The 24,878-nt window shown below is 43.1% G+C and overlaps 1 protein-coding gene across 6 annotated transcripts in view; it reads left to right on the top strand.

The window, feature by feature from the left end:
• STOX2 (storkhead box 2) overlaps nucleotides 1-24,878 on the top strand; it is a 197,572-nt gene that overhangs the window by 92,765 nt on the left and 79,929 nt on the right. Inside the window, exon 1 of one of the 6 annotated variants that reach the window (XM_070364378.1) lies at nucleotides 7,447-7,495. The exons of the other annotated variants lie outside the window; for them this stretch is intronic. Coding sequence (XP_070220479.1) covers nucleotides 7,480-7,495 — 16 coding nt within the window. The 5' untranslated portion in view covers nucleotides 7,447-7,479. Of the gene's footprint in view, nucleotides 1-7,446; nucleotides 7,496-24,878 lie in introns of those variants that run through there. 6 annotated transcript variants of the gene reach the window in all.

Here is a 24,878-nt window from a genome sequence, read left to right as displayed (position 1 = left end):
CATTCCATAATAGGTTTCTAATGAGACAGCACCTTTTCAAACAGTCTTTTCTTCACTAATGCATAATTACCAGTTTGAAATGTGATTTATAGCAATAGGCTTGACATTTAGCCTTAGCTTTTTCGTGTACCTTCGGGATAAACTACACTTAAGCTCAAGAGGTTAGAATAGACACATCTAAAATTTAAAGAGATCCTGCAAACAGATGGTTAGATAGAGAATTCTGAAACTTTAAATTTTAAAGACTGCCTTATGTGACTATTTCAGCCCCCAACTCATGCTACCAAATCAAAAATAATCCTAAGAATTCACAGGCCTCCTGGCAACCAGCAAGTTCACAGGCCATGAGATGTGTTCATTGTTCATCTTGAATGTTAATTTCCCAAAGGTGGTTTCTGGGCAGAAGGGGAAAAATCTTGCCTTTTGTTCAAATCAAGATGAATAATATGCATCCATGATCTGAATAAGAAAAAGGGTTAGGTCAAATAAATGTGGGGTTATTTTTCCATAGTTTCTGAAACTAGAAATTATGATATTACTTAGAAAAGTAAAACTCCCCACAAAGAGGGAAGTAGCTATATAATCCTTGCTGCTACTGCTAAGTGGTTTCAGTCGTGTCTGACTCTGTGCGACCCCAGAGACGGCAGCCCACCAGGCTCCCCCGTCCCTGGGATTCTCCAGGCAAGAACACTGGAGTGGGTTGCCATTTCCTTCTCCAAAGCATAAAAGTGAAAAAATAAAGTGAAGTCGCTCAGTCGTGTCCAACTCCTAGTGACCCCATGGACTTCAGCCCACCAGGCCCCTCCATCCATGGGATTTTCCAGGCAAGAGTACTGGAGTGGGTTGCCATTGCCTTCTCCGGCATATAATCCTTAGGGCTTCGTATATGGGAATGTGCTTACCTACCTTCATGAAATGGTTTTCAAGGCACCGTACCTTTGTTAATGAAGGAGTTAGAACTTTCTCTGTTAGGACCTTGTGAACTGTGACCTCTTTATGCAAATGATGCGGCTGACTTTTAACTTTCTTCCCTCTCCTCTCCCCCTGCCCTGGGGCCAGGGCGGCGGGCAGGGGTTGGGGGAGAGGGGGTAGCTGCTTCTTTATATTGCACATGGCATGCCATCAAGTTTGGGGACATTTCATTGATAAAGATTGGAAAGCAATTTTTTTCCCACTATAAAGGTTCTATGGCACACGTGCATGAAAGATATCCTTTATGAACTCGACATCCCAAAGTCATGGTACTTTTCGATGGATACTTGTCATTTGAAAGAAAAGTAAGTCAGAGAGTTTTAAAGGATTTGAAGAAGAAGCCCCAAACTGACATCTTAAGAAAATATAAGTCAGTTTGGTCTGCTGATCTAACTAACGTGAATCAGCGGGGAGGAATGGCCAGGACACCACCTTGATGAGTTTATTAGTTTTCATTTTTTAGAAACTAATTCTGGGGCACAGTGGATGGTGTGTCCCAGTTCCTTATGTTCTGTTATTTTGAGAGACATGAGAGTTTTCTGGGAGTGGAGGATGGGCACCCAAGGTTCTAATCTGGGCCTGTCCCAAACCAGCTGTGTCCCTGGTGGGTAACATGACCTCTCCCGTCTGTAATGGGCCCTCCTGGCCCACGTTTCCATCACAGGATTGGGCTCCGTGGAGGCTCTGTATTGAGCAAGGCGGGATTTCTGAGCACTTACACAGAAATTGTTAGAAATAACCTTTGCCCTTTCTTATTGGAGTCATGTGCTTCCGTACCTGGGGTGTGTGGGAAGAGTGCTCTTTTGACAACGGAGTCTTATTTCCTGTCATCCCCAGATGTTCCATTAAGTGACTGCATTAGGGCTTGTCCTGGTGACCAGACTGATGGGAGTAGGGGGGATGAGGGACGAAGCCCTGGCAGGTTCTGATCATTTGGAGTTTTCATAAACAGCATCCTGTTGCCTCCTATTCAGTCTTTGCAGAGATCCATTTCCAGCCTCGCTGCTCCAACTGTGTTTTAATTTGAAACTACCTGTGTTGACTCCTTGCATCAGGCCCGTGGAAGTGAGGAATATTACACTTGGTGGTGAATGACTTTATTCTTTATTTCCCAGGAGAACGTGAATGTGGTTGCAAAAGGTCACCTCTCTTGGTATTTCAATATCTTTTATACTCTTGAGAACGTTTTTATTTGAAAAAAGGAATATGAGTATATTGTATAAAAACCTTAGCATTTTTATACCTCCAGAGCAATTATGGCTTAAATTCTCTCTACCCCAGAGAGTTAGGGCAGTTCAGACACTGGTTTGTTCTTTGGTACAAGATTGCTTATGCTGAGTGCAGACAGAACCAAGGAGCGAAGTATGATTGGACCCTTGCTGGTGGGAACGCAGGCCGACTTTCGCAACTAGGACAGGTTTTGTGGATCAGCCATAAAAACTGCATGAGGCCTGATCTGTCACGTTTCGAGTAGAGCTTCTTGTAGTTCGTAAGAATTTAGACTATAGACTCTATAATGTAGCCCTCACCAGTTACATGAGAAATGACGTGGGTAATTATTTTTAAAGTAGATAGTAAACTTTTCCTTAAGTAGTTAAGCTCCAGACTATTTTTATTTGACGTCGGAATGCACAACCAGTTGGCCAGAACATCCCATTGATTTCTACCACCTAAATAGTTCTAAAATCTGCCCCTCCCCCCTCACCGCAGTTGTTTGAATCTTCTGTTCCATCAGGATGTCTTCTAAACCGACCATGTCCAATTCATGCTCCATGTGTCCCCAGAGGGACTTTATTTTTTTAATCCCTCTCAAAGCAAAACTGATCCTATTCCTTTCCAACTCTTTTTGATGTTTCTTGTGCCTATGAATGAAGTCTGAGACCAAGGCTCATCATGGCATGACCTGCCCTACTTTCCCTTCCTTTCCTTCCCCCACCCACCCTGTGTTTCAGGCTCTGGAGTCTCTCTACCTTTGGGAACATCTTGTTGCTGTTTGTGTGCCTCTTGCGATTTATGTCATTCCACTGAGAATGTGCTCTCTGTCTTTAAAGGTCTGAGATTTAGCTAATGTATAAAGCTGATGCTGTTGAGCCTTCCAGAACAAGCTCAGGTAGCCCCTCTCTTTCTACAGTATGTCACTCACATGACATTTGTTTTCTGCGTGTGTTGCAGCAACACAGTTCCATTGTATTGCACCTCGGGTTTGCTAGCCAGTGAATCCCTCAGTCTTGGTATTACGTGTTTGTACCAGCCATAGAGCTTGGCATATATCAGGGACTCTGGAATTGTGTATTGGACAAATGAATAAAACACGGCTTCTCTTTAAAAAGTTTGTTCGTTGAAGAGATATCTTGAATTCCTAATGTGAGTCATCCTTTTGTACTCACGAAGATTCTACTCTTCAAGGACTTCCTGTTATGGTTGGTAGGACCAGCTCTCCGTGACTCAATCATTTGAAAGCAGTAAATACTGGAACATAATCACGAGTTAAGCGGGGTGGTTGATATGGCTGGTGTAGATGGAACAGGAGTTTAGAGAAGAGATGCCAGTACAGAACACTGCCTGGAGGGGGGATTTCCTTGCTTATTGAAGGACTGGGTAAGAGTTGAGGAGACAGAGGAGGAGCAGGACTGGGGGAGTGAGTATGAACCAAGGCATGCAGCCGGCAAGGAACATATCAGCGTGAAATTTGCCATTCTGTAGCTGTGGGATGTAACTAGAAATAATGTGTAGCTCGGTCAGGCAGGATCTTGAAATGTAGGTGGGATTTAGAATTTATGGGGCAGAAATTAGATTTGTGAGTTTGAGAGAGAAACAGTGAAAGGAGCGTCTTAGGAAGAGGGGTCTGGGCGTGGCTGGCAGGGTAGATGGAAGAGATGAGAGTTGGGAGGCTAGGAGACCAGCTGGAAGGTGGTGGCCGGGACAGACTGATCAGGCAGTAGTGTGTTGAGGGACCACCCAGAGCAGTGTTTCCCAACGCTCCTAGGCATTAGCACACCACGCTTGAGAACTTGCAAACCGTGTCCACATACCATCTGTGCCTTTATTTATGTAATAGTTCTGTTGAACTCTACCCACTTTTATATTTAAATGGATGAAAAAAGAAGCATTTTTAACTTCATGTGAAATAATGGGTTTCATTTGACAGTTGTTTTCCTGACCCCCTTTACAATTATTATTATATCACTATCTCAGTAAAAAAAATGATCCAGACAGATACCACCTGAAATGTGGTGATACCCCCACTCAGGTACCTGAGTGGTACTCATGCCTCATAGTGAGAACTTGTATCAGCCAAAAAAGGACGGATGAGTGTGAAGGGCAAAGGGACCATCTGTGAAAAGAAAGGACCTGGCTGTTCCTTTGTAAGTGACTGGATTGAAGAGGGGAGAGGAAATCAAAGGTGAATCAGATTTTTGTTGGAAGAATGCAACACATGACCAGGAGGCTGGGGGAAATGGAACAGATGATGAGATCCATGTTAGACTTAAAGAGTTGGTTGTCTAAGCAGAGAAGTAGGTATACATATGATGGGGTAGTTTGGGGGTCACCCACTTAGCAGTGTTAGTGAGAACATGGAAATACCTTAGCCATTGTATTTCCCATTCTGCTTCTTCAAGGGGAACAGATGACTTGCTTATTTTTATTTCCAGCAGATGGAAGGTCAGTTGGATTCCGTTAACGTTGGATCCTACTTGGGTTTCTGAAAACCTGTAGACTCAAGGTTAGGATTTAGAAATCATCTGCTCTCTTTTCCTAAAAGTAAAGTGCTTTTTAATGCTTGCATTTGTTTGATTAGTGTTTGCACTTACTCAGAAGCCCTTGTGTTGTTGATACAAGGGATATGCTTTTGGTATCTCTAGTTCAGGTTTGAAAAGAGTTTAGAGCTCTGCAGGCAGCAGCACAAAAGACTAGACCAGCTATGTAAATAATGTATATTTCAAACATCTGTCATATACCGATTCAGTGGGAAATTTATGGCTTAGGTAACTCATATACACAGTTAAAAATCTCCATTTATCTTCCTATGTAAATCCATGATGGCCCCTCCAGGCCAAGTTTTCTCTTTTTGAAGATAAAAGAGAAGTATTTGGCAGGTGCCTGTGGGCATTAGAGGTAGCAGGACTTATGCCCAGCCCTCTCCTTCTGATGGCCGTAGTTTCAGAGAGAGGAACTGTCTACTTTGTAATTAACACCCCCCACCTCAGCCCTACTGCAGATTCCTGTCTAAGCCGATTCCCCTCCGAGAGCTCATAGACCATTTATTGCCTTCAGCACATCCAACTTTTGCTTTGAAATCATTTATTTCATTATTAGATAAAATGAAGGCCCCTATAATGATTGAGGTACCATGGATAACTGTCATTTTTTTGGCTGCCCAGCAGGTGAACTCCCTCCCTGCCGTCTGTGTATCTCCCCACTGTTGTGAGTTGAATGTGTCCTCCCCAAAAGATAACATCCAAGTCCTAACCCCTGGTAACCCTGAAATATGACCCTATTTGGAAATAAGGTCTTTGCAGATGGAATTAAGTTAAGATGAGGTCATACTAGAGTCAGATGGGTCCTGCATCCAGTAAGGCTGATGCCCTTATAAGAAGAACAAAGAGACACAGACGCAGAGGAGACATCCATGTGAAGGTGGGGGAGAGATTGGAGTGATGGGTCTGCAAGCCAAGGCAGTATGGGGATTGCTTGGAACCTCCAGAAGCCAGGAGAAAGGCGTAGAAGGGCTTCTCCCCCAGAATCGCCAGATGGAAACAATCCTTTGGCTCTTGGCTTCCAGAGCTGTCAAGAGAATAAATTTCTCTTTGTTTTAAGCCACCCAGTTTGTGGCACTTTCTGTCAGCAGTCCTAGGAAACCAGTGCACTCACCCCATGGACCCTGGGACCCCATGGACCCTGGGACCCCATGGACCCCATGAACCTCGCTTCCCTGTGGAGACTGGCCCGCTGTCCTGGCCCGCCTGCCTTGCGGTCATGGTTTCACCAAGTGTTCACTCCTTTCCAGACTCTGCATGGGCGCTTGTAGGGCAGTGAGGTACGGTCCCTGGGTGGTGGTGGTGTGGCAGCAAGATGGCATTCTGCAGGCAGTGTCCTGTGTGTGGCAGGGTAGACAGTGCCCGCTGCAGAGTGGTTTGTGCGCAGGGTGGCTGCCATGGTGTCCTCACTGAAGTGGCTCTGAGTTCCAAGCCTGGGTCTCCAGGCCTTCCTGTGATCTTGAGCTTCTCAGTACTTTTCAGTAAATTCCTTTTCGGAGGGGCCATGTAGCAGAATGATTTAGAGCAGACATGTAGCTCAGATCACTTCATAATCCAGCTTTTCCAGTACTGAGTGGCTAAACTTGGACAAGTTACCTCTTTTTGCAGGGCCTCAGTTTCCTTACCTGTAAAATGGGAATAATAATGACATGTATGTATCCATGCGGTTTGGGGTGAATTATGTGACTAATATGCGTAAAGTATTGCTTTGGTTCCTGTTGAATAGAAATGGAAGAACCCCGAAGGAAGCAGATAGAATCTCAACAAGGCCTCACAATTGTCACTTCAAAGTATGCTGTCAAGTGTAAATTGCGTATAAGCTACATTTAAAAAAGTACAGTTGAGTTTTGCTCTGCAGCTACGTTGTCTTCATTTTTGTGAAGACTTCAGGGCCCTTGTTGTCCCCTCTTCAGTAAGACCCAGTGTCCCCTCCGCCTCGCATTCAGCTGCTCTCCTCTTTGGCCTGATGAAGCCGTTTCTTCTCCGTGCTCCCGTAGCATCCTTGTGTGCCTCTGATATCATGGACACACCTGTCGTCATCTTCTTGTCTCATCCTCCCTCTAGACTGTACACTCTTTGTGAACTTGGTTCTAGCCTCACTTGGTTTTGTTCCAGCAGTTGCTGGGTATGTAGTAGGCTTACAGTAGGAGCTGAAAGGTGCATCTACGGGGACTCATTGTCTTGCTGCATTCCTGATAGCTGCAGTGAGATCTCTGACTCTGTATTTCCTTTCTGTAACAGCAGTCATAGTCAGTCTCCTGGGGATTGATGATGAGAGGCCCCCAGGGTCCTTGTACCCTATCAGTAATCCTGACCCATTCACACACACTGCGCCGAAGGAGTAAACTGGGGCACTCTAGATACCACTGTCTGGTACATGTATAAGCTTCCATATTGGGATTTCAAGCATTCCAGCATGGATCTTTGATGAGATTATAAAACAATATAGCTTTTTGGAATCCACCAAATTTCTAGGATAAAACATCCCTTTAGATGCTGGAGCTTATAATGGGGCTTCCTGTGAACCTAATGAACTCACTTGAATTTTCATTTTGACTGGTTTTAAAGTAATTGAAGGGAGTATTTGAACCTTTTTTTTTCCTCCTACACTTGCTGACTGGTTATTTATAATGAAGACAGCGGACTACTGTTGGTAAACTGTTTTTTTTTTTTTTTTTTTTAAAAAGGTTTTTAAAAAAGTCTTCTTAGCCAAGGATCTGGACATGCCCAGAAGAGCTGAACAGTGAAGATGGTCATAGTCTCAGGTGGATTTTTCCGTAATTGAAATAGTGGCTTCTTATGTTCATAAAGTTCCTTTATATAGTGGCAGGCTTTTAGACTTGGGGCTTTGATTTTACTCTTCGGCCATGCTGCGCAGCAGGTGGTATCTTAGTTTCTGAACCAGGGGTTGAATTTGCACCCCATTGCATTGGAGGTGAGGAGTCTGAGTCACTGGCCCACCAGGGAAGTCCCTTGATTTAGGGCTCGAAAGTGAGACAGGATGTTGGTGTCCTGGTACCCACTTGCTACCTGTATAATCTTGGCAATGTATCCTCTGCTTCTCATTTATAAAATGAGGATAAAGTAGTATCTAATGTGTAGTTGCCATGTGGAGTAAATGAGCAAATGCATGCAAAATATTAATAATTAGCATCGTGCCTGACACATAGTAAGAACTTAGTACATTTTTTGCTGCTGCATTATTTCTTTGGGTACAAAACTCTACAAGAGTGACTTGTTCCTAAATATTTTATACTTGAGCCATGTAGAAGAAGGGAGATGACAGATAACTTGTCCAGGGTCGATTGGAGTTAAAAACAGCTTTCAATCTGATTCTTGTACTTTGGTCCTCACTTACTCACAAATCAAATATTCCGTTACCCCCTGACTTGGGTATGTGATCTTCTAAAAGGTTCACAAAATTATTCATTCATCTAAGTGGGTTCACTTGTCCCTGAGTTTCCATCTTAGGAACCAGGGTAGAGAATCGTTGTTTTCAACATTCCCATGAGATAGAAATCTAAGAGAACTTGGCTCCACCTGAAATCGGGGAAATGCTGCCCTGTCTAGCGTGTGTGTGTGCTAAGTTGCTTCAGTCGTGTCCGACTCTTTGTGACCCTATGGAGTTGCCCACCAGGCTCCTCTGTCCATGAGGTTCTCCAGGTAGGCATAATGGAGTGGGTTGCCGTGCTTGCCTCCAGGGGCTCTTTCCCACCCAGGGATCGAACCTGTATCTCTTATGTCTCCTGCCTTGGCAGGCGGATTCCTTACCACTGCGCCATCTGGGAAGCCCATGTTCCTCCCTTGGTGACTTTTAAATAGTCAGGCCGGTGCCCTGGAATCTCAGGTCAGCATGTCCCCTTGGGTTGCGGAAAGGGGGTGCTACCCTTTGGGATCCGCTTTTCGCTTGTGTTAATATTTCAGCAGCTTTCCTTCGAGCAGATGGCTTGGCAGCAGGACTCGGGGCTCTGGGATGACAGACTGAGCCGGGGAAGGAGATGAGGGTTTTCCCTCCTCCGCAGCTTTCGAAGCTGCGGCCACCTCCGCCTCACCTCACTGTCGAGGCAGACACGCGGAGCATGGCCGGCCAGGATTTGGGAACTCAGAGCTTCCCGTTTTTTTAACACATCGCCCCTCCCCAGGTCTCCCTTCCTTCAGAGTCCAGGGGAAGATAGCTGCAGGAGAACCTGAAGTATATATGAAGTAGCTTGCCTTATATGGCTGCGGCCAAGTCATTGAACTTCAAAAGCCTCCTCTAATTATAGCTCCACAGTAAGACAAAAGCCTTGGCTTTTGTGGGCGAAAGCATGGTTTTTGGAGACGGCAGATCTTGTTTTCCCATATGCTGTACACTGCTTGGTTGTGGGTGGTTTCAACATGTGGAGAATTTCAAAGAACATTTGTTCGGGATGCCAAAGGCATAATGATGGTGTACCATCCTGAGCCGAAGGGCCAGAAAGGATGGTTTCCATTGTCAAGTGCAGCCGGAGGTGGGAAAGTGCGTTCTCCCAGTGGAGCCAGGCAGAGCATCGCTGGGCTAGGCTTGATGCTCAGGGCCTCCTGCCGTGTTGTGTAGACAGGTCCCAGAAGGTTTCTGTTCAGCCTGGCAGTAGGAAGCCGGAGGTCAAAGGTCCCAGGCCATGAGCCCAGGGTTTCCTCTGTTGGTCTGAAAACAGGCTTCCTATCAAGATAAGAGTTCCCAGGGCCTCCTAAAATGTAGACATGAAGAGGCGGCCTTTTAACCCTCAATTCCTCCCTCCGCCCAAGAAAGGGAACCATTGTTTATTGAGTATGTACTTGGTACCAGCCAATGCTTAATTAAGAATGACCTCATTTCATCTCAGAATAGCCCTGGGAGGCAGTCACCGGTGAATATTTGAAGCATCACAGGCCATACCCCTGAGATTTTATACATACACACACATACACACACACACTTAAAATCTTGTATGTGCTTGACTGTTAGTCTACATGCTTGCTGTTGTTGTTCTGTTGCTCAGTTGTGTCCAACTCTTGGCGACCCCATGGACTGCAGCCCACCAGCCTCCTCCGTCCATGGGATTCTCCAGGCAAGAATACTGGAGTGGGTTGCCATTTCCTCCTCCAGTGGGTCTTCCTGACCCAGGGATTGAACCCATGTCTCCTGCTTTGGCAGGATTTTCCACCACTGTGCCATCTGGGAAACCCAGTGTACATGCTACCTGTTGGTAAAATTAACTTCTTATTTTTAAGTAAATGTGAAGTATTTGCTTTCACCACTCCAGTGGTTCATCTTGTACTTGCTGTAAGGAGCCCGTTGGAGAGGCCTGGCTTGTACTGAGAGGAGAGAATTTAGAGTTTCCTGCTTACTCTAACAAGTCTAACCTCAAGTATTTGTGTATGTCATTGGAAAAAAGAATCCCAGCTCTGCCAGCTGATATTCTGAGAGTTACCACGCTTTGACCAAAGAATAGGAAGAGTCTCCTAAAACCTGGCAGGGTGTCCGGGGGTGCATGGGTGGCTATTGCTGGAATATTCCTGCGCTGCTGTTTCTTAGGCTTCCTCCTCTTATCACTGTAGAGGGGGTTTCTCATCCTTCTGCTGTGAGCTCCTCGCTGTCCTGATTGGCCCAGTGTTATCAGAAGCTGTCCGTCAGTATGGTGAACACCCCTGATTTTTTTTGGAGGAGATGAAATCCTTGGGATTGCACAGCTCTTGGGTCTTACTTGGTACGAAAGGTACCTGACAACCACGTTTGAAACTTGAGATGGAAAGAAGTTCCCCCACGGAGACATAATTTCATTCATTTGTAAACCATTCTCTTCTGCTGACTCATTTTCTCTGAACTCCTTTACTTTTTCTGTTAGGAAGAACTGGAGAAGGATGAGGTTTCATGCAGTCTAACTTTTGCCATCTGTTGTTGTAAGAGTTTATGCTGAGCAGTTATTCTGAGCATCCCAGTAAGGCCAGGATACAAATCATGGAATAATTTGACAGTACCCCACCCAGTAATTTAAAATTACGCTATCAGGGGTCAAAAAAGGGGGGGTTCCATGGGTCTGAATGATATAAGATAGCATGAAGTCCAAGGTAATCAAGACATTAATAAACTAGGATTTTTGGTGAATATGATTTTTACAAAGTATTGATATTTAGGGGCCTTCCCTGGCAGTCCATTGGTTAAGACTTTGCCTTCCAATGCAGTAGGTGCCAGTTCAATCCCTGGTCAGGGAACTAAGATCCCACATACTTCGTGGCCCAAAAAACGTAAAAAATGGGAATTATATTGTAACAAATTAAAGACTTTAAAAATGGTCTGCATCAAAAAAAATTTTTTTTAAAAAGCATGGATGGTTAAAATTGAGTAAATGAACCATATCTTTAATGATGAGGAGGGCATGGCAACCCACTCCAATATGCTTGCCTTGAGATTCTCCATGGGCAGAGAAGCCTGGTGGACTATAGTCCACGGGGTCGAAAAGAGTTAGACACGACTGAGCGACTAAGCACAGCAAGAAGTCAGTTAACCAATTTAGAACACATCAGATATGTTTTTTTTGGGGGAAAAAAACTGTCCTTGTGATTTCCCCATAGGAGTCACTGAGAAAATCCTGTACAGTTTCTCCTAGTTTTTCAGTGGTCAAGGAGGAGGAGTTCAGTCACCCATGGCAACGGAAGGAATGTGAACGCTACGAATGGATAATCTCCATTTAGTACCTCTGCTGGTAGGAGGACTTGCAAAATCTAGCACCTGCATAATCCTTGGATTATGTAATATTTAAAGCAATACAAATACAGGAGCAAACTCCTGTCCTTTAGAACATTTAAAGAACAGCCTCAAAGTTTTATGATATACAGTTATTTTTTTAAAAAGCAAAAATTGGTTTTACACACTATGGAGTACTTTAAAATTATATGTCTTTTTAACCAACACCCCCCCCCACCATGTTTTATGGCTGATTAACTAGTGAACGCTTAATTCTCTATGTACTAGACTTTAAAATAGCAAATATGTATAGCACAAAGTTGTCAGCTCTTAAATTAAAAAATATAATTTATAGTTTTTCTGTATTTTTAACATTAGGATCAAGGCACCGAGATAGATAAACTCATAGGATGAAAAAGATCGTTTCCTTGTATTCCGTTTCCTAAGATGAATTTCTTAATATTTGCATGTCTATGGTTTTAATTTCTTGTTGCCAAGAAGGCAGTCTGGGAGAGATTTGACTGGTAAACCCACTTCCTTAAAGAAAAGGGTTTTAACACTCTGCAGTAAGTTAAACATCCAGAAATTACATTTATCTGAGCTAGAACTTTCACAGATTCACTGTGCCCTGCGGCTCAGATCAGGAAGATGCTGCTTCAGCTACAAGCATATTTGACTCTGTAAGGCTCATTCTTGGGTCTTCTCTGGTGGCTCAGATGGTAAAGAATCTGCCTGCGGTGCAGGAGACACAGAAGATGTGGGTTTGATCCCTGGATTGGGAAGATTCCCTGGAGGAGGAAATGGCAACCCACTCCAGTACTGTTGCCTGGAGAATCCCGTGGACAGAGGATCCTGATAGTTTACATTTCATGAAGGTCACAAGGAGTTGGACACAACTGAGTGACTAAACACACACACAAACACACACACAAAATAAAACAAAAGGGTTCCTGTTTCTTGTGCTTTTCTTTGAATACTGTATTCTTATTTTTTCCCCCAGATGAGAGACATACTTCATGATGGGTAATGTCAACTTCTGATAATTCAAATGCTATTCCTGTTCATGGCCTGTGACAGGAGGCGGTGCTGTGGGGTATAAAGATAGGAGCCCTTCTTCCCCTTGGGTTGCTTAAAACCCGGTTGAGAGCCCAGCATCTCCTTGGAGGTGAGCTGCAGAGAGCAAAATGCGGGACTTGTGAAAAGGCCCAAGTTCCCACCATGAGCTGGTGCGTGGGTAGCACTGGGTTGTGGTGTGCTTGTGGCTACTGGCCCTGAGTTGTTACTGGCCTTGCATTCTGGATATCCTCACCTGAGCACAGCCCAGGCAGGAACATTCTGTGCCGACTGAGGCTCCGGGACACCGTCTGTGCACCAGCATCGAGCTGGTTCCCTCTGCAGAATCATCCAGGGAGCTTGTTAAGCAGATACGCATCTTGGCTTCATTCCTCCAATATTTAGATTTGTAGTTTTGGGATGAGGGCCAGGGTTCTGTGTTTTTAGAAACTCCCTGGGCAATTCTGATGGACAGTTGGTTTGGGGGCCACTAATTTTGCATTCCTCTCTCAGGACTATGAGCCTCTCCGCTGATTCATTCATTTATTCAGTCACTTCCTCTCACATTTAACAAACTGGTACCCAGAGCTCGTGTGAAGGTTTGAGTACATGGACTTGGCTTTAGAGAATGACCATCAGTTCTTGCCTTGGAGAAGCCCACAATCCCCTGGAGACTCGTGGAGGCGGCTGCAGAACGCTGTAACACAAGGTGGAGGAGCTGAGTAAGGAGTCCCAGAGCAAAGCAGGAGGGCCTAATGGAAACCTCGGAGCCAGGAAAGGACCTCAGAAGAGGCACAGGGAGCCCCGAGTTGGCCCTCAAAGGTCTGATGGGAGTCAGCCACGTGGTGAAGGCTGTGGGGAGGAGAGAGGCTGGAAAAGGGAGGGACCCCCGGGCAGACCTCTCCTTTTGGAGGCTAATTGGGGATGGTGGGAGATGACGACCAAAGGGAGCAGAGACCACAACCTGCAACGGTCTTAAATTTCAAGTGGAGGATCTGCACTTTCATCCTGAAGGTAATAAGTCACAGAACTTTTTCTGGGATGCTGGGATTTGCAGTTGAGAGGGATCATCCCAGCTCAGGATGGAGGATGGGCCGAGGGACCCAAAGGAAGAAGCTGGTAGGTGGACAGTGGATACAGATGTGCTCGTAGGGGTAATGGGGTCAGAATATTGAGGAACCTCGAGATGATGGTGTCTTGCTCTTCCTGGAAGCAGGAAGTCGGCCATTGGCTATGAGAGGTGGAAGAGGTGCTAGGCGAGATGGTGAAGAGTTCTAATACTGATCGCCGTGTTGGTACCAGAAGAAGGATGTGCTGTATGGATTGGGGAGCCACGTAAAGAGCCCAGCTGGGGCTGAAGACCCCGACTTTGTGATGGCATTTAGTTTCTGTTGTCGTTATCGATGATAAACTTCTTTTTTAAAATTTATGTTTATTTATTTGGCTGTTCTGGGTTTTAGTCCTGGCACTCGGGATCTTTGTCGTGGCATGCAGACTGTTAGTTGCGGCACATGGGATCTAGTTCTTCGACCAGGGATCGAACTCCAGGCCCCTGGCATTGGGAGCATGGAGTCTTAGCCACAGGATATAAGCAACTTCTTTATTTGGCTGAAACAGACGTTCAGCTGATAACTTTTTTACCTGTGCAAACCCTATCCCACAAGCATGTTACTGATTCCCATGGAGAGGCTAGGAAGCCAGGACTGTGCAGGCAGCTCTTTCCTCATCGTGGGCAAAGAGGAGTGAGAAACTGGGTTTCCATGATGCTGACAGCCAGCGGCAAGTGTTAAGAATTCTACGTAGCTGGCGCAGTGATCGTTCATGATTTTTGTTTTGTTTTGTTTTCTGTTGAATATAGGCTGTTGACTTTTAGATGGCATTTAGTTTTTAAAGTTCTGGCTTCTCGGCCTTTTGGCTAAGATCTAGTATGGGAGCTTCCCAAGTGGCACAGTGGTAAAAAATCTTCTGCCAATATAGGAGACGCAAGAGACACAAGTTCGATCCGTGAGTTGGGAAGATCTCCTGGAGGAGTAAGTGGTAACACGTTCCAGTAGTCTTGCCTGAAAAGTTCCATGGACAGAGGAGCCTAGCAGGCTGCCTTCCATGGGGTCGCAAAGATTCTGACACAACTGAGTGATTGAATACAGTTTTAAAGCTAACTTAATTTGATTGGGTGTATTTTCATGACTGGTAGTCTTTAATCTGAGTGCAGAAGTGGGAAAACCAGACATGTGGACTTTTCTGAGATTGGCACTTGGCCATGCAGAAGGATCAGGAGTGATCAGGAGGCTGATCTTTTCTCTCCCTGTATCGTGACCTGTGAGTGAGGCTGATTTGGAGGTGGGGCCTTGAGGGTGGATGGGAAAGTGATCTGTGGATTCAGCTTAATCCTCTGGATAGCATTGATAGTCTGATGATAGTGTTCTAAATACTCCAAAGGTGAATCCAAATTAAATTTGGATTGGCAGAAATACAACAGGCAAAAAAATTGACTCTTATTCTCAAGCTAAGTTGTTCAAAACTCACTTTTCAAGTTGTTTTAAGAATAACTGAAATCTGAATATGGTGCCACTAAGAATTTTTTCCTAAGAACCATCGGTGTTATTCTCAAGAAAAACTGATCGTCTAATTAGGTCTTTGTCAGAAGGAACTTGCCATGTATATAATGTCCCACACTAGACAATGTAATAAATATAACTGGAACTAGAACTGCACTAATTTGGGATAATTAGGAGGAAAACTTGTCTAAATAAGTGAAAGACTTAAATTTTATAGAATGTTTAATGAAATGGAGTCATTACTTTCATGTCCTTAGGCTATCTAACGAATGGATAAATTATTTATAATTAGCATATCAATTGTTGCCACATAAGACATTGCTCCTTTATTATTTGAAAGCAAGTTATTTTTCCCTTCTTCAGAAATTGATATGGTCCCTTGAAACCTCATTAATGCTACTTATTTATACTAGCTAAAGATGACCTTTAGCCCAACCCTATTCTGTAATCCCCAAATTCCAAATTGGTAGATTTCAAATTAAAGTAAAATTCTGTTTTATGGGAGAATGAGGTAATTCTGAATCCTTAAAGACTGCAAGGAGATCAAACCAGTCAATCCTAAAGGAAATCAACTCTGAATATTCATTGGAAGGACTGATGCTGAAGCTCCAATACTTCAGCCACCTAATGAGAAGAGCTGACTCATTGGAAAAGCCCCTGATGCTGGGAAAGATTGAGGGCAGGAGGAGAAGGGGGCAACAGAGGATGAGATGTACATGAGTTTGAACAAACTTTGGGAGATAATGAAGGACAGGGAAGCCTGGCATGCTGCAGTCCGTGGGGTCGCAAAGAGTCAGACACGACTGAGCAACTGAACAGCAAAGACATCTTGGGCCTTTTGCTTTATATTTAAAAAGAAATACCTTTTTCTACCATCTATATGGGAACAGGTGTTTTTAAAATTCATAAATAATACCTTAAAATGCATAATATATGCACATGACATATTTAAGAATAATGAATTGCTCAAGATAAATTTAAAAAGTAAAATTAAAACAATGAAATCTAAGACAAAAATAAATAATAAAAGTCAAAAATAAGTAAAATATTCAAAATGGTAGTATTTACTGTATCCCAGAATAAATAAATAATAAACACATTGTTTTCCTCAAAGACTATTTCAGAATTGGTGATGATAATGTCCTTCATTTATTTGGGAGCCTCCTAGATACCAATTACATTCTTCCATTTAGTACAACAACCCATCCGGTGAAGTCGGTACTATTATTATATCAGTATGCTGTTGAGGAATCTGGGGTTGGACATTGCACATCTGATAAGCGGCCAAGCTAGGATTCAAATCCAGATGTAAGTTTTCTTAGTAAAAACCTTTAATGTGTTATCTTCCAGCTTACAGTTAGAGTAAAGCAAATGATGTTTTTCACCAGATCTGTAAAAGAATTAGGAGATGGAAACTGGGCAGTGAGTAAAATATCAGGAACAGAATATCCTAGGAACAGAAAGGGGAAGAGTTGTGTTTAGTGCAACAATGGCATCGTGGTGTGAGGATCAGAACAGGACATGATAAGGAGTATTAATCACTGACCTTAATCTTTTTTTCTAGCCAGTTATCAATTCTTTGCACACACGGACTTCCTTGTTGTTTTTCTGAATGTAGAGTCAACATCAAGTAGTGACTTTGGGCCCGGTTTGGAGAAGAGTGCCTGAGCTTGGATACAGGCTCTGCATGTCGCCAGCTTTGCAGTCTGGCCTCTCAGCCGTCACTAAGATTATAGTCTTTTTTGTGCAGCGTATAGGGTGAGACCAAAAGACTATAAACCTGTACCCTGTATATCAAGTAACTGGCTATAATTAAATTCAATGCTTTGTGCTATTTTTTGATTCTTTGGTGACATTTGCCTTCCTTCAAAAAACCCAGTACATATTTAGATACAAGTGTTTTAGGAATTCAGGGAAAAGAATGGCCCTTGGTCTGGTGGGTTTAGAAGTATGTTCCCTCTCTTTGTACTAATTACGTGCAGATATGTTGGGTCACGGAGAAGGCAATGGCACCCCACTCCAGTACTCTTGTCTAGAAAATCCCATGGATGGAGGAGCCTGGTAGGCTGCAGTCCATGGGGTCGCTGGGAGTCGGACACGACTGAACGACTTCACTTTCACTTTTCACTTTCATGCATTGGAGAAGGAAATGGCAACCCACTCCCATATTCTTGCCTGGAGAATCCCAGGGATGGGGGAGCCTGGTGGGCTGCCGTCTGTGGGGTCTCACAGAGTCGGACACGACTGAAGCGACTTAGCAGCAGCAGCATGTTGGGTCATTCTCTATCTGAGTGTGTCTTTGAGATAGAATTTCTATCAATAACTGGTTGACTGGGTTATGTATATTTCGAGTATACTAAGTGAGACTGAGAAAGTGATAGAGTCTCTGGACATAGTCACATCTGGTTCTTCTGAGCCTTTTGGAAGCATTAAAACCAAATGAACAAAGAGACTGTTTTGCTAAGGATTGATACATCTCATTTCATCCCCACACATACCCCCAAAAAAGACCATTTAGCAGCACTGGATGGTGGAGGGCCAAGGCATTGACGAGCTTGTAGTGAAATGTGTTTCTGAGGTCCTGAAGCTGTCTTGTTCACATTATGGTCACCGATTATTTTTGTGCATCTGGTACAACTAATTATCCTAGCTACATAACATAAGAAGGGAATTGGTTTTCAGTATTCATTTTTAAAGCTTAATAGAATAATAGAAGGTATATTTCTTTCCTTTTTCTTGTGGGAGGAAGAAGCTATTTTTTAATGGCATCCATCAGTATTTCTGAAAACTTGGTCTGAATACTGATACAAAACTACAATGTTTTCTTTCTTTCTCGAGTGATGATCCAAGAAACAGATGACTTCTGTAGATGTCCTTGTATCAGAGAGACGGAGCATGAGCCATAATAGAAATTTCTACTGGGAGATAATGAAAGTGTCTTTTAGGATCAAAATGGCCTTTAAAATATTTAATCTTGAAACTAGAGTTTGTTAGTTTGTTGTTGAAATGACTGTATTAAACCTAAACCCTGGCTTGCTGAGTAACTTTTCATTGTAATTTCCTAAAAGATCTTCATTTATCATCTACTACAATGTATTCCGTATAGAGTGACCTATTCGTGGTACTCTTCTCTTGGTTTATTCAGTGATCTCTAGCATCTATATACAAGCAATATTTTAGGTCCCAGGAGTCTAAGGATGGAAAAAACTCGGCTCCTCTTCTTGTAGATGCTACAGGCTGCTGCTGCTGCTCCTAAGTCGCTTCAGTCGTGTCCGACTGTGTGCGACCCCATAGACGGCAGCCCACCAGGCTCCCCCATCCCTGGGATTCTCCAGGCAAGAACACTGGAGTGGGTTGCCATTTCCTTCTCCAATGCATGAAAGTGAAAAGTGAAAATGAAGTCACTCAGTCGTGTCCGACTCTTAGCGACCTCATGGACTGCAGCCTACCAGGCTCCTCCGTCCATGGGATTTTCCAGGCAAGAGTACTGCAGTAGGGTGCCATTGCCTTCTCCATGCTACAGGCAATTGGGAGAGAAAGGAAGCGAAAGAAAGTCACTCTTCCTGGAAGGTAGTGTCCATGGTAAGGAGAAGCCAGAACTGAGCCTAAAGACTCAGACAAATCAGGAGGGCTTTGTAGGGAGGGTGACCCTACAATTTATCTTCCAAACTGGAGTGTGTGGACCAGGGAAAGAGACTCTATTAATAAAGACACTGGAATAGCAGGCAGAAGCTGCAGTTCTCCTGTGAGATACACGATTACCTTATCGGGTTAAGAGATTTGCAGGCTATTCACAAGGCAATCAACAAGGAACCAAGGAAGGTTTTTAATCTAGAAAGTGACGTGGTAAAAGTTGGCTTTGTGGAAGGCCGAAAGGGATGCATGGAGACCCAAATAAGGGCTGTTCCTGGGGCCCAGGCCTGAGAAGGTGACCACTGGGAGCTCATGATGACAGCAGAGAGGCAGAGTGGTGACCAGTCCTGAGAGGTACTTTGGAGACCCAACTAGCAGACCTTGGTTATTACTGGATGCGGCAGCTGAGCAGGAATGCAGGAGTCAAGGGTGGTCCCCAGGTTTCTGGGGGAAGAGAGAGGCATCCTTTGCTGAGATGGCAGTGATGAGGAGGAGCAAGTTTGGGAGAGAGGCATTGACGAGGTCCCTTTTGGACATGTTGTGTTTGAAGCCCTTATGTAGAGGGACAATAGACATGCTTGAAAGACATTTTTTCTCTCATGTATTAACCTGAAAATCAATCTGCATAACATACTAATATCATTACGTATGGATTTTATTCCGCATTGAGATCTTGAGCCCGAAGATTTGCCTTGTTTACTCAAGGGACCATGCCAATCTGGACTAGTCTAGTTCCCATTTCGAGCCTTGTGAGAAGGGGTATAGCTGGTTCTTCTTTCAGTTTGGTTGTGTCGGGTCTTGGCTCTGGTGTGGGCTTCTCTCTCCAGTTGTAGCACCAGGACTTAGCTGCCCCGTGGCAAGTGGGATCTCAGTTCCCTGACCCCACATTGAGCCTGTATACCCTGCGCTGGAAGGTGGATTCTCAACCACTGGACCGCAGGGAAGTCAGTCCCTGGTCCTCTTGAAGAAAAGCGGGGAGCTCAGCTTCCTACAGCAACAATGTTCCCCAGCTGCCTGTCAGAACTTTGGAAGATCTGGGTGTTTCTGCACCTTTAGAGCTAAAGAATGGAGAAGGAAATGGCAACCCACTCCAGTGTTCTTGTCTGGAGAATCCCAGGGATGGGGCAGCCTGATGGGCTGTCGTCTATGGGGTCGCACAGAGTCGGACACGACTGAAGCGAATTAGCAGCAGCAGCAGCAGAGCTAAAGAAATGTCCCACCTGAGAGCTCCTTGTTTAAACAATATTTGTAGCGTTTTGCAGAAGACTACTTCAAAAATACCTAGTATTTACAAAGCACTTACTCTAAAGAGCTTGCTTTAATTTTTCCATATGTCCTTAGAACATACATGGGAAGTTGGCAAGAGGCAGAATTCACTTTACAAATGACAATGATTAATATGACTTGGTTAATGTTTATATTCTCCAAATATGTATATTTTTAATGGGCATCAATATAAAGGTTTCTCCTTAAGCTCCCAGAAGATTTCAGAAGCGGAATTTTCCATCCAACATGTCCAATTTGCATCCAACAAGTATTTTAATTCGTGGCCAGAAATATCACACCTTTCCCTATTGCATTTTAGATAATAGTGATTAATTTTAAATTTGATGTCATAGATTTAGCAAAAGACGTAATTAAGGATGGCTTTTCTTAAGTATGTTTAATTGTATTAAAATCAAAGTGATTACATAAAAATCTTTAAAAAACAGGGGAGTTTTATGTCATAATACATTGTGCCCAATTTGGGTATTCCTGACAATTTCAATTTCAAACACGGTAATTAAAATGGTAGTGTCTTCTGTTTGGAAAAGCATTTATTATTTGTTTATATTCCATCTCATTCTCCCTCCCCCTAAAGTATTTGAAATGTCTTAGGGAGATTTTTAATATAATATGATTTTAAATATTAAGTAAGTGGACACAGGGAGAAAAAATAAAAGTGGAGAAGTAAACTGAAGGTAGGATGTCTTAACTCACACAAAGATAGTGTAGTTACTGGAAGCGACAAGAAATTCCATCGTATTTAAAGGTTAAATATAAAGAGGGCACTTCAGTGAACAATCACCGCCCCTCCTTCCTGAATGCCCTGTCCTATTCCATTCTCTTAAATCAGGATCAGGCTTATTTGACATTCTGATCTAAGTGTACAATCATCTTTTATTTTCATATAGTCTATCTATGGGCTTCCCTGGTGGCTCAGTCAGTAAAGAATCTGCCTGCAATGCAGGAGAGGTCAGAGACCCGGGTTTAATCCTTGGATCCGAAAGATCCTCCGGAGGAGGAATTGGCAACCCCCTCCAGTATTCTTGCCTGGGACATCCCATGGACAGAAGAGCCTGGTGAGCTGCAGTCTATAGGGTCTCAAGAGTCGGACACGACTGAAGCAACTTAGCATGCGGTGCCAGAGTTAATTAAAACAACTATCCAGATTCTTTTATTCAATAGTTCCTTAATTTAGAGAAGTAGTTGTCAACCTCCATAATAGTTGTCTTAGCCTTCATAGACCTCCTTTTTTTTTTTTAACTGCAAATACTTTGGTGATGCTTCTCTTCCTACCCAGAAATATAAACTTACCTATACACGTAATTTCAAAAGAATCGATTTGTTACCTCATTGTAAAAATAAGTGGGAATTAGAAGGTAATTTATAATAAAATAGTATTTTGTTAATCACAAAAATTTTCATATGCTTGGAAAGGGCCCTCCTGAAGCCCTGATGGAGTCGTCAGATGCTTGTTCCTTCCAGAACAGTCACAGGTGCAAAGGCAGCTGAACCAGGCGTCCTGTATGCAGGGCTCAAACCATAATCCCCCTGGCCAGTTGTGGACAGTTTCCTGAAATGAGGACTAACTCAAGGCAACATTTCAAACAAAGCAAAGTTTGTTCCATGTCCAGTCGTAATCCTGGAAAAGTCAACATTTATTAAAACTTTGGGAAGCAGTTCTGTGTTAACACATAGAATGGAGTTCTGTTCTACGCGCAGATAATTACAAATAAACGTTTAGCAGCTTGGATGCCCCCCTCCCCTACCACGAACACTGGAAGGTACACTCGGGGAACACGTGTTCTGGGGGTCTGCTCTGTGCACTGCAGCACTTGAGCACACGGGAACCTCCCTCTTGGAACCTCGGTGACACTCTCTCAGGCTTAGTGGCACACAAAACAGCCACACAAATGGCCCGGACTTCTCTCGTGGGTTCCACCCTGTGGAAGCAGAAGCAAAAAGGTGGAGAAAGGTATTAATGAGTTCACGTTCAGGGCTGCCTTTGCCTTAGACCTGGAATGTGGCATTTGAGGATCAACTCCCTAGAGAACTGTAGGACTGAGTAGATCTAGAGTGGATAAATCTGTCTACCTGTTCCAGAAAAATAGAAGGGAAACTGAGGGAAGAGGCGTGAAAGGCTAGATGAGCAGGCACAGGTGGGGCGTGGAAAGGGCAGAGCAGTTTGGTAGCTCCTGAGAAGTCAACCCAGACTGAATCCTTGGTGTACTTGGTAGCTGCCTGATCTGGAAAAACCCTTTCCAACTCTCTTAGTCTCTTTCTTCACCTGCAACATGAGCACATCTGCCTCATTTATAGGGTTAATATGGGAATTCATAGGATGATAATATATTGCAGTCATTGACATTGTGCCTGGGACCCAGGTTGTACTTAAGATCTGCAGGCTTCCTCTGCCCACTTCCTTCTGCAGTTCAGTTCAGTTCGGTTCAGTCACTCAGTCATGTCCAACTTTTTGTGACCCCATGGACTGCAGCACTCCAGGCCTCCCTGTCCATCACCAACTCCTGGAGTTTATTCAAACTCATGTCCATTGAGTTGGTGATGCCATCCAGCCATCTCATCCTCTGTTGTCCCCTTCTCCTACCGCCTTCAATCTTTCCCATCATCAGAGTCTTTTCCAATGAGCCAGTTCTTCATATCAGGTGGCCAAAGTATTGGAGTTTCAGCTTCAGCATCGGTCCTTCCAATGAATATTCAGGACTGATTTCCTTTAGGATGGACTGGTTGGATCTCCTTGCAGTCCAAGGGACTCTCAAGAGTCTTCTCCAACACCACAGTTCAAAAGCATCAATTCTTCAGTGCTCAGCTTTCTTTATGGTCCAACTCTCACATCCATCCATGACTACTGGAAAAACCATAGCTTTGACTAGACAGACCTTTGTTGGCAAAGTAATCTCTCTGCTTTTTAATAAGCTGTCTAGGTTGGTCATAGCTTTTCTTCCAAGGAGTAGGCATCTTTTAATTTCATGGCTGCAGTCACCATCTGCTGCAGAGGTTTATAATCTGTTTGCATTTCCAGGAGGGGGAACGTATGAGTGATTGTTCCCTGCAATTTTTCTAGGTGCTTAATTTTTAGGTTCTTAATTTTTGAGGTAGAAAACCTGATAATGTAGATGGTACATTGTGTACACTGAAGCATCCTGAATTTTGGTTGAAACAGAGCCTCTGTATTTTAGATGTGGAGTTTACATTTCAAAACATTTCTTGGAGAAAAAAGAATATTTTTTTAAATCACAAAAGAAATATTTTGTTGTGAAAGTGAAGTTGCTCAGTCGTGCCTGACTCTTTGCGAACCCATGGAGAGTAGCCTGCACCAAGCTCCTCTGTCCATGGGATTTTCAAGGCAAGAATACTGGAGTGGGTTGCCATTTCCTTCTCCAGGGAATCTTCTCAACCCAGGGATTGAACCCAGATCTCTCACATTGTAGACAGATGCTTTACTGTCTGAGCCACCAGGGAAGTTACCCTTGTAAATAAACTTAAACCTGAAGTCTCATCACCCCAATCTGACTTCTGATTACTATAATAGAATTTTTTAAATTCTTTAAAAAAATTTTAATGGTGTTTTATTATTGTTTTACTTTTTCTTTTTTCTCTTTTTATTTTTTAAATTATGAAATATGATAACACATTTAAAGGAGACTTGGAAAATACAGACAAGGTTATAATTTCATTATATATTGCAATTATTTTTTAAGTAGAAAAATTAAGATTTTTAGTAGTAGTTTCAATGTCAAACTCTCAAAAATTAATAGAATGAATATACAGGGAAGCAGGAGGATATAGTAGACCTGAAAAGCATTATGAACCAATTCAACATAATTAAGATTTGTACAGTTTTCACACTGTTGTTGTTTTATTTTTATTTATTTTATTTTTAGGCCGTACCAAGCAGCATGCAGGATCTTAGTTCCCCAACCAGGGCTTGAACCCATACCCTGGGACAGCCAAGAAAGTCCCTGTAGTAGAATTTAAACTTAAGTTACTCCTTCAGCCTTCCTCCTGGTTTTAGCGAAGGCTGTTCTTCCTTCTGGAGTCCTTCTGTGCTGTCTTTTTGAAACTTTTTTACCTGACCTGCTGGAGTCATCCTTGTGTAAAATGTCCACCTGATTCTACTTATCACTTCAGCCTGGCTTCTCTGCGTCTGCTGTGATTGATGTATATATTTTTACATTTCTCCTGTAAGGGTTTTACTTTTTTTTTTTTTCTTTCACAGTGGATCATGAGTTCATTGAATACACGATTTTATTTTAGTGTAACAAGTTATTTCACCTTCTAAGCCCCTATGGTAGTGGTGCTGTTTTTGTATAAGGAAGCTGCTCAAAAATGAAAAATACAGTCCACTGCATTGATATTGTGATTATACAGGAATATTTTGTAGACAGAACTGTGTCGGAAGACCGAAAGTGAAAAAGAAAAACCAGATTGTGAAAAACCAAGAGCTTTTGGAGTACATTTAACCATAAATAAATTTATATAAAGGCGAAATGCAGGTGCATGGAATTGTTATTTAGAATTACCAGCCTGCTTGTACTCCTGGAGGTGTTGTAAAAGATTGGTGACACGTGACTTTTTTGTCTTTATTTCAGACTTCATGCAGTTATCTGTTATAACCATTTGTATGTCCTGTAAATGCTGTATCACTTTATTTCCATTATAACTAATTATTGAAATAAGGGTTTTATAAGAATGGACAATCCTCTAAAACATCTAGAGATGTAATTTTGTGGCCAAAGGATTGATGCTGTAAATATGGTGACTTCTTTATATTAATACAAAGGTATTATCTTATTAATTTTAACAGTTGCTGAACTAGGCATCATGAGTAAGGAGGGAAGAAATCATGACAGTATCTTGAATTTACACTTGCATATATTTTAATGAACTCCAAAACACTGCATGGGTATCAGATGCCCAGGTAAAGCATCCACTAAT

Source organism: Bos mutus, chromosome 27 (genome assembly GCF_027580195.1).
Source record: "Bos mutus isolate GX-2022 chromosome 27, NWIPB_WYAK_1.1, whole genome shotgun sequence".
Taxonomy (NCBI): Eukaryota; Metazoa; Chordata; class Mammalia; order Artiodactyla; family Bovidae; genus Bos; species Bos mutus.
The sequence above is the reverse complement of the archived record's forward strand: the minus strand, read 5'-3'. Positions and strand labels throughout refer to the sequence as shown.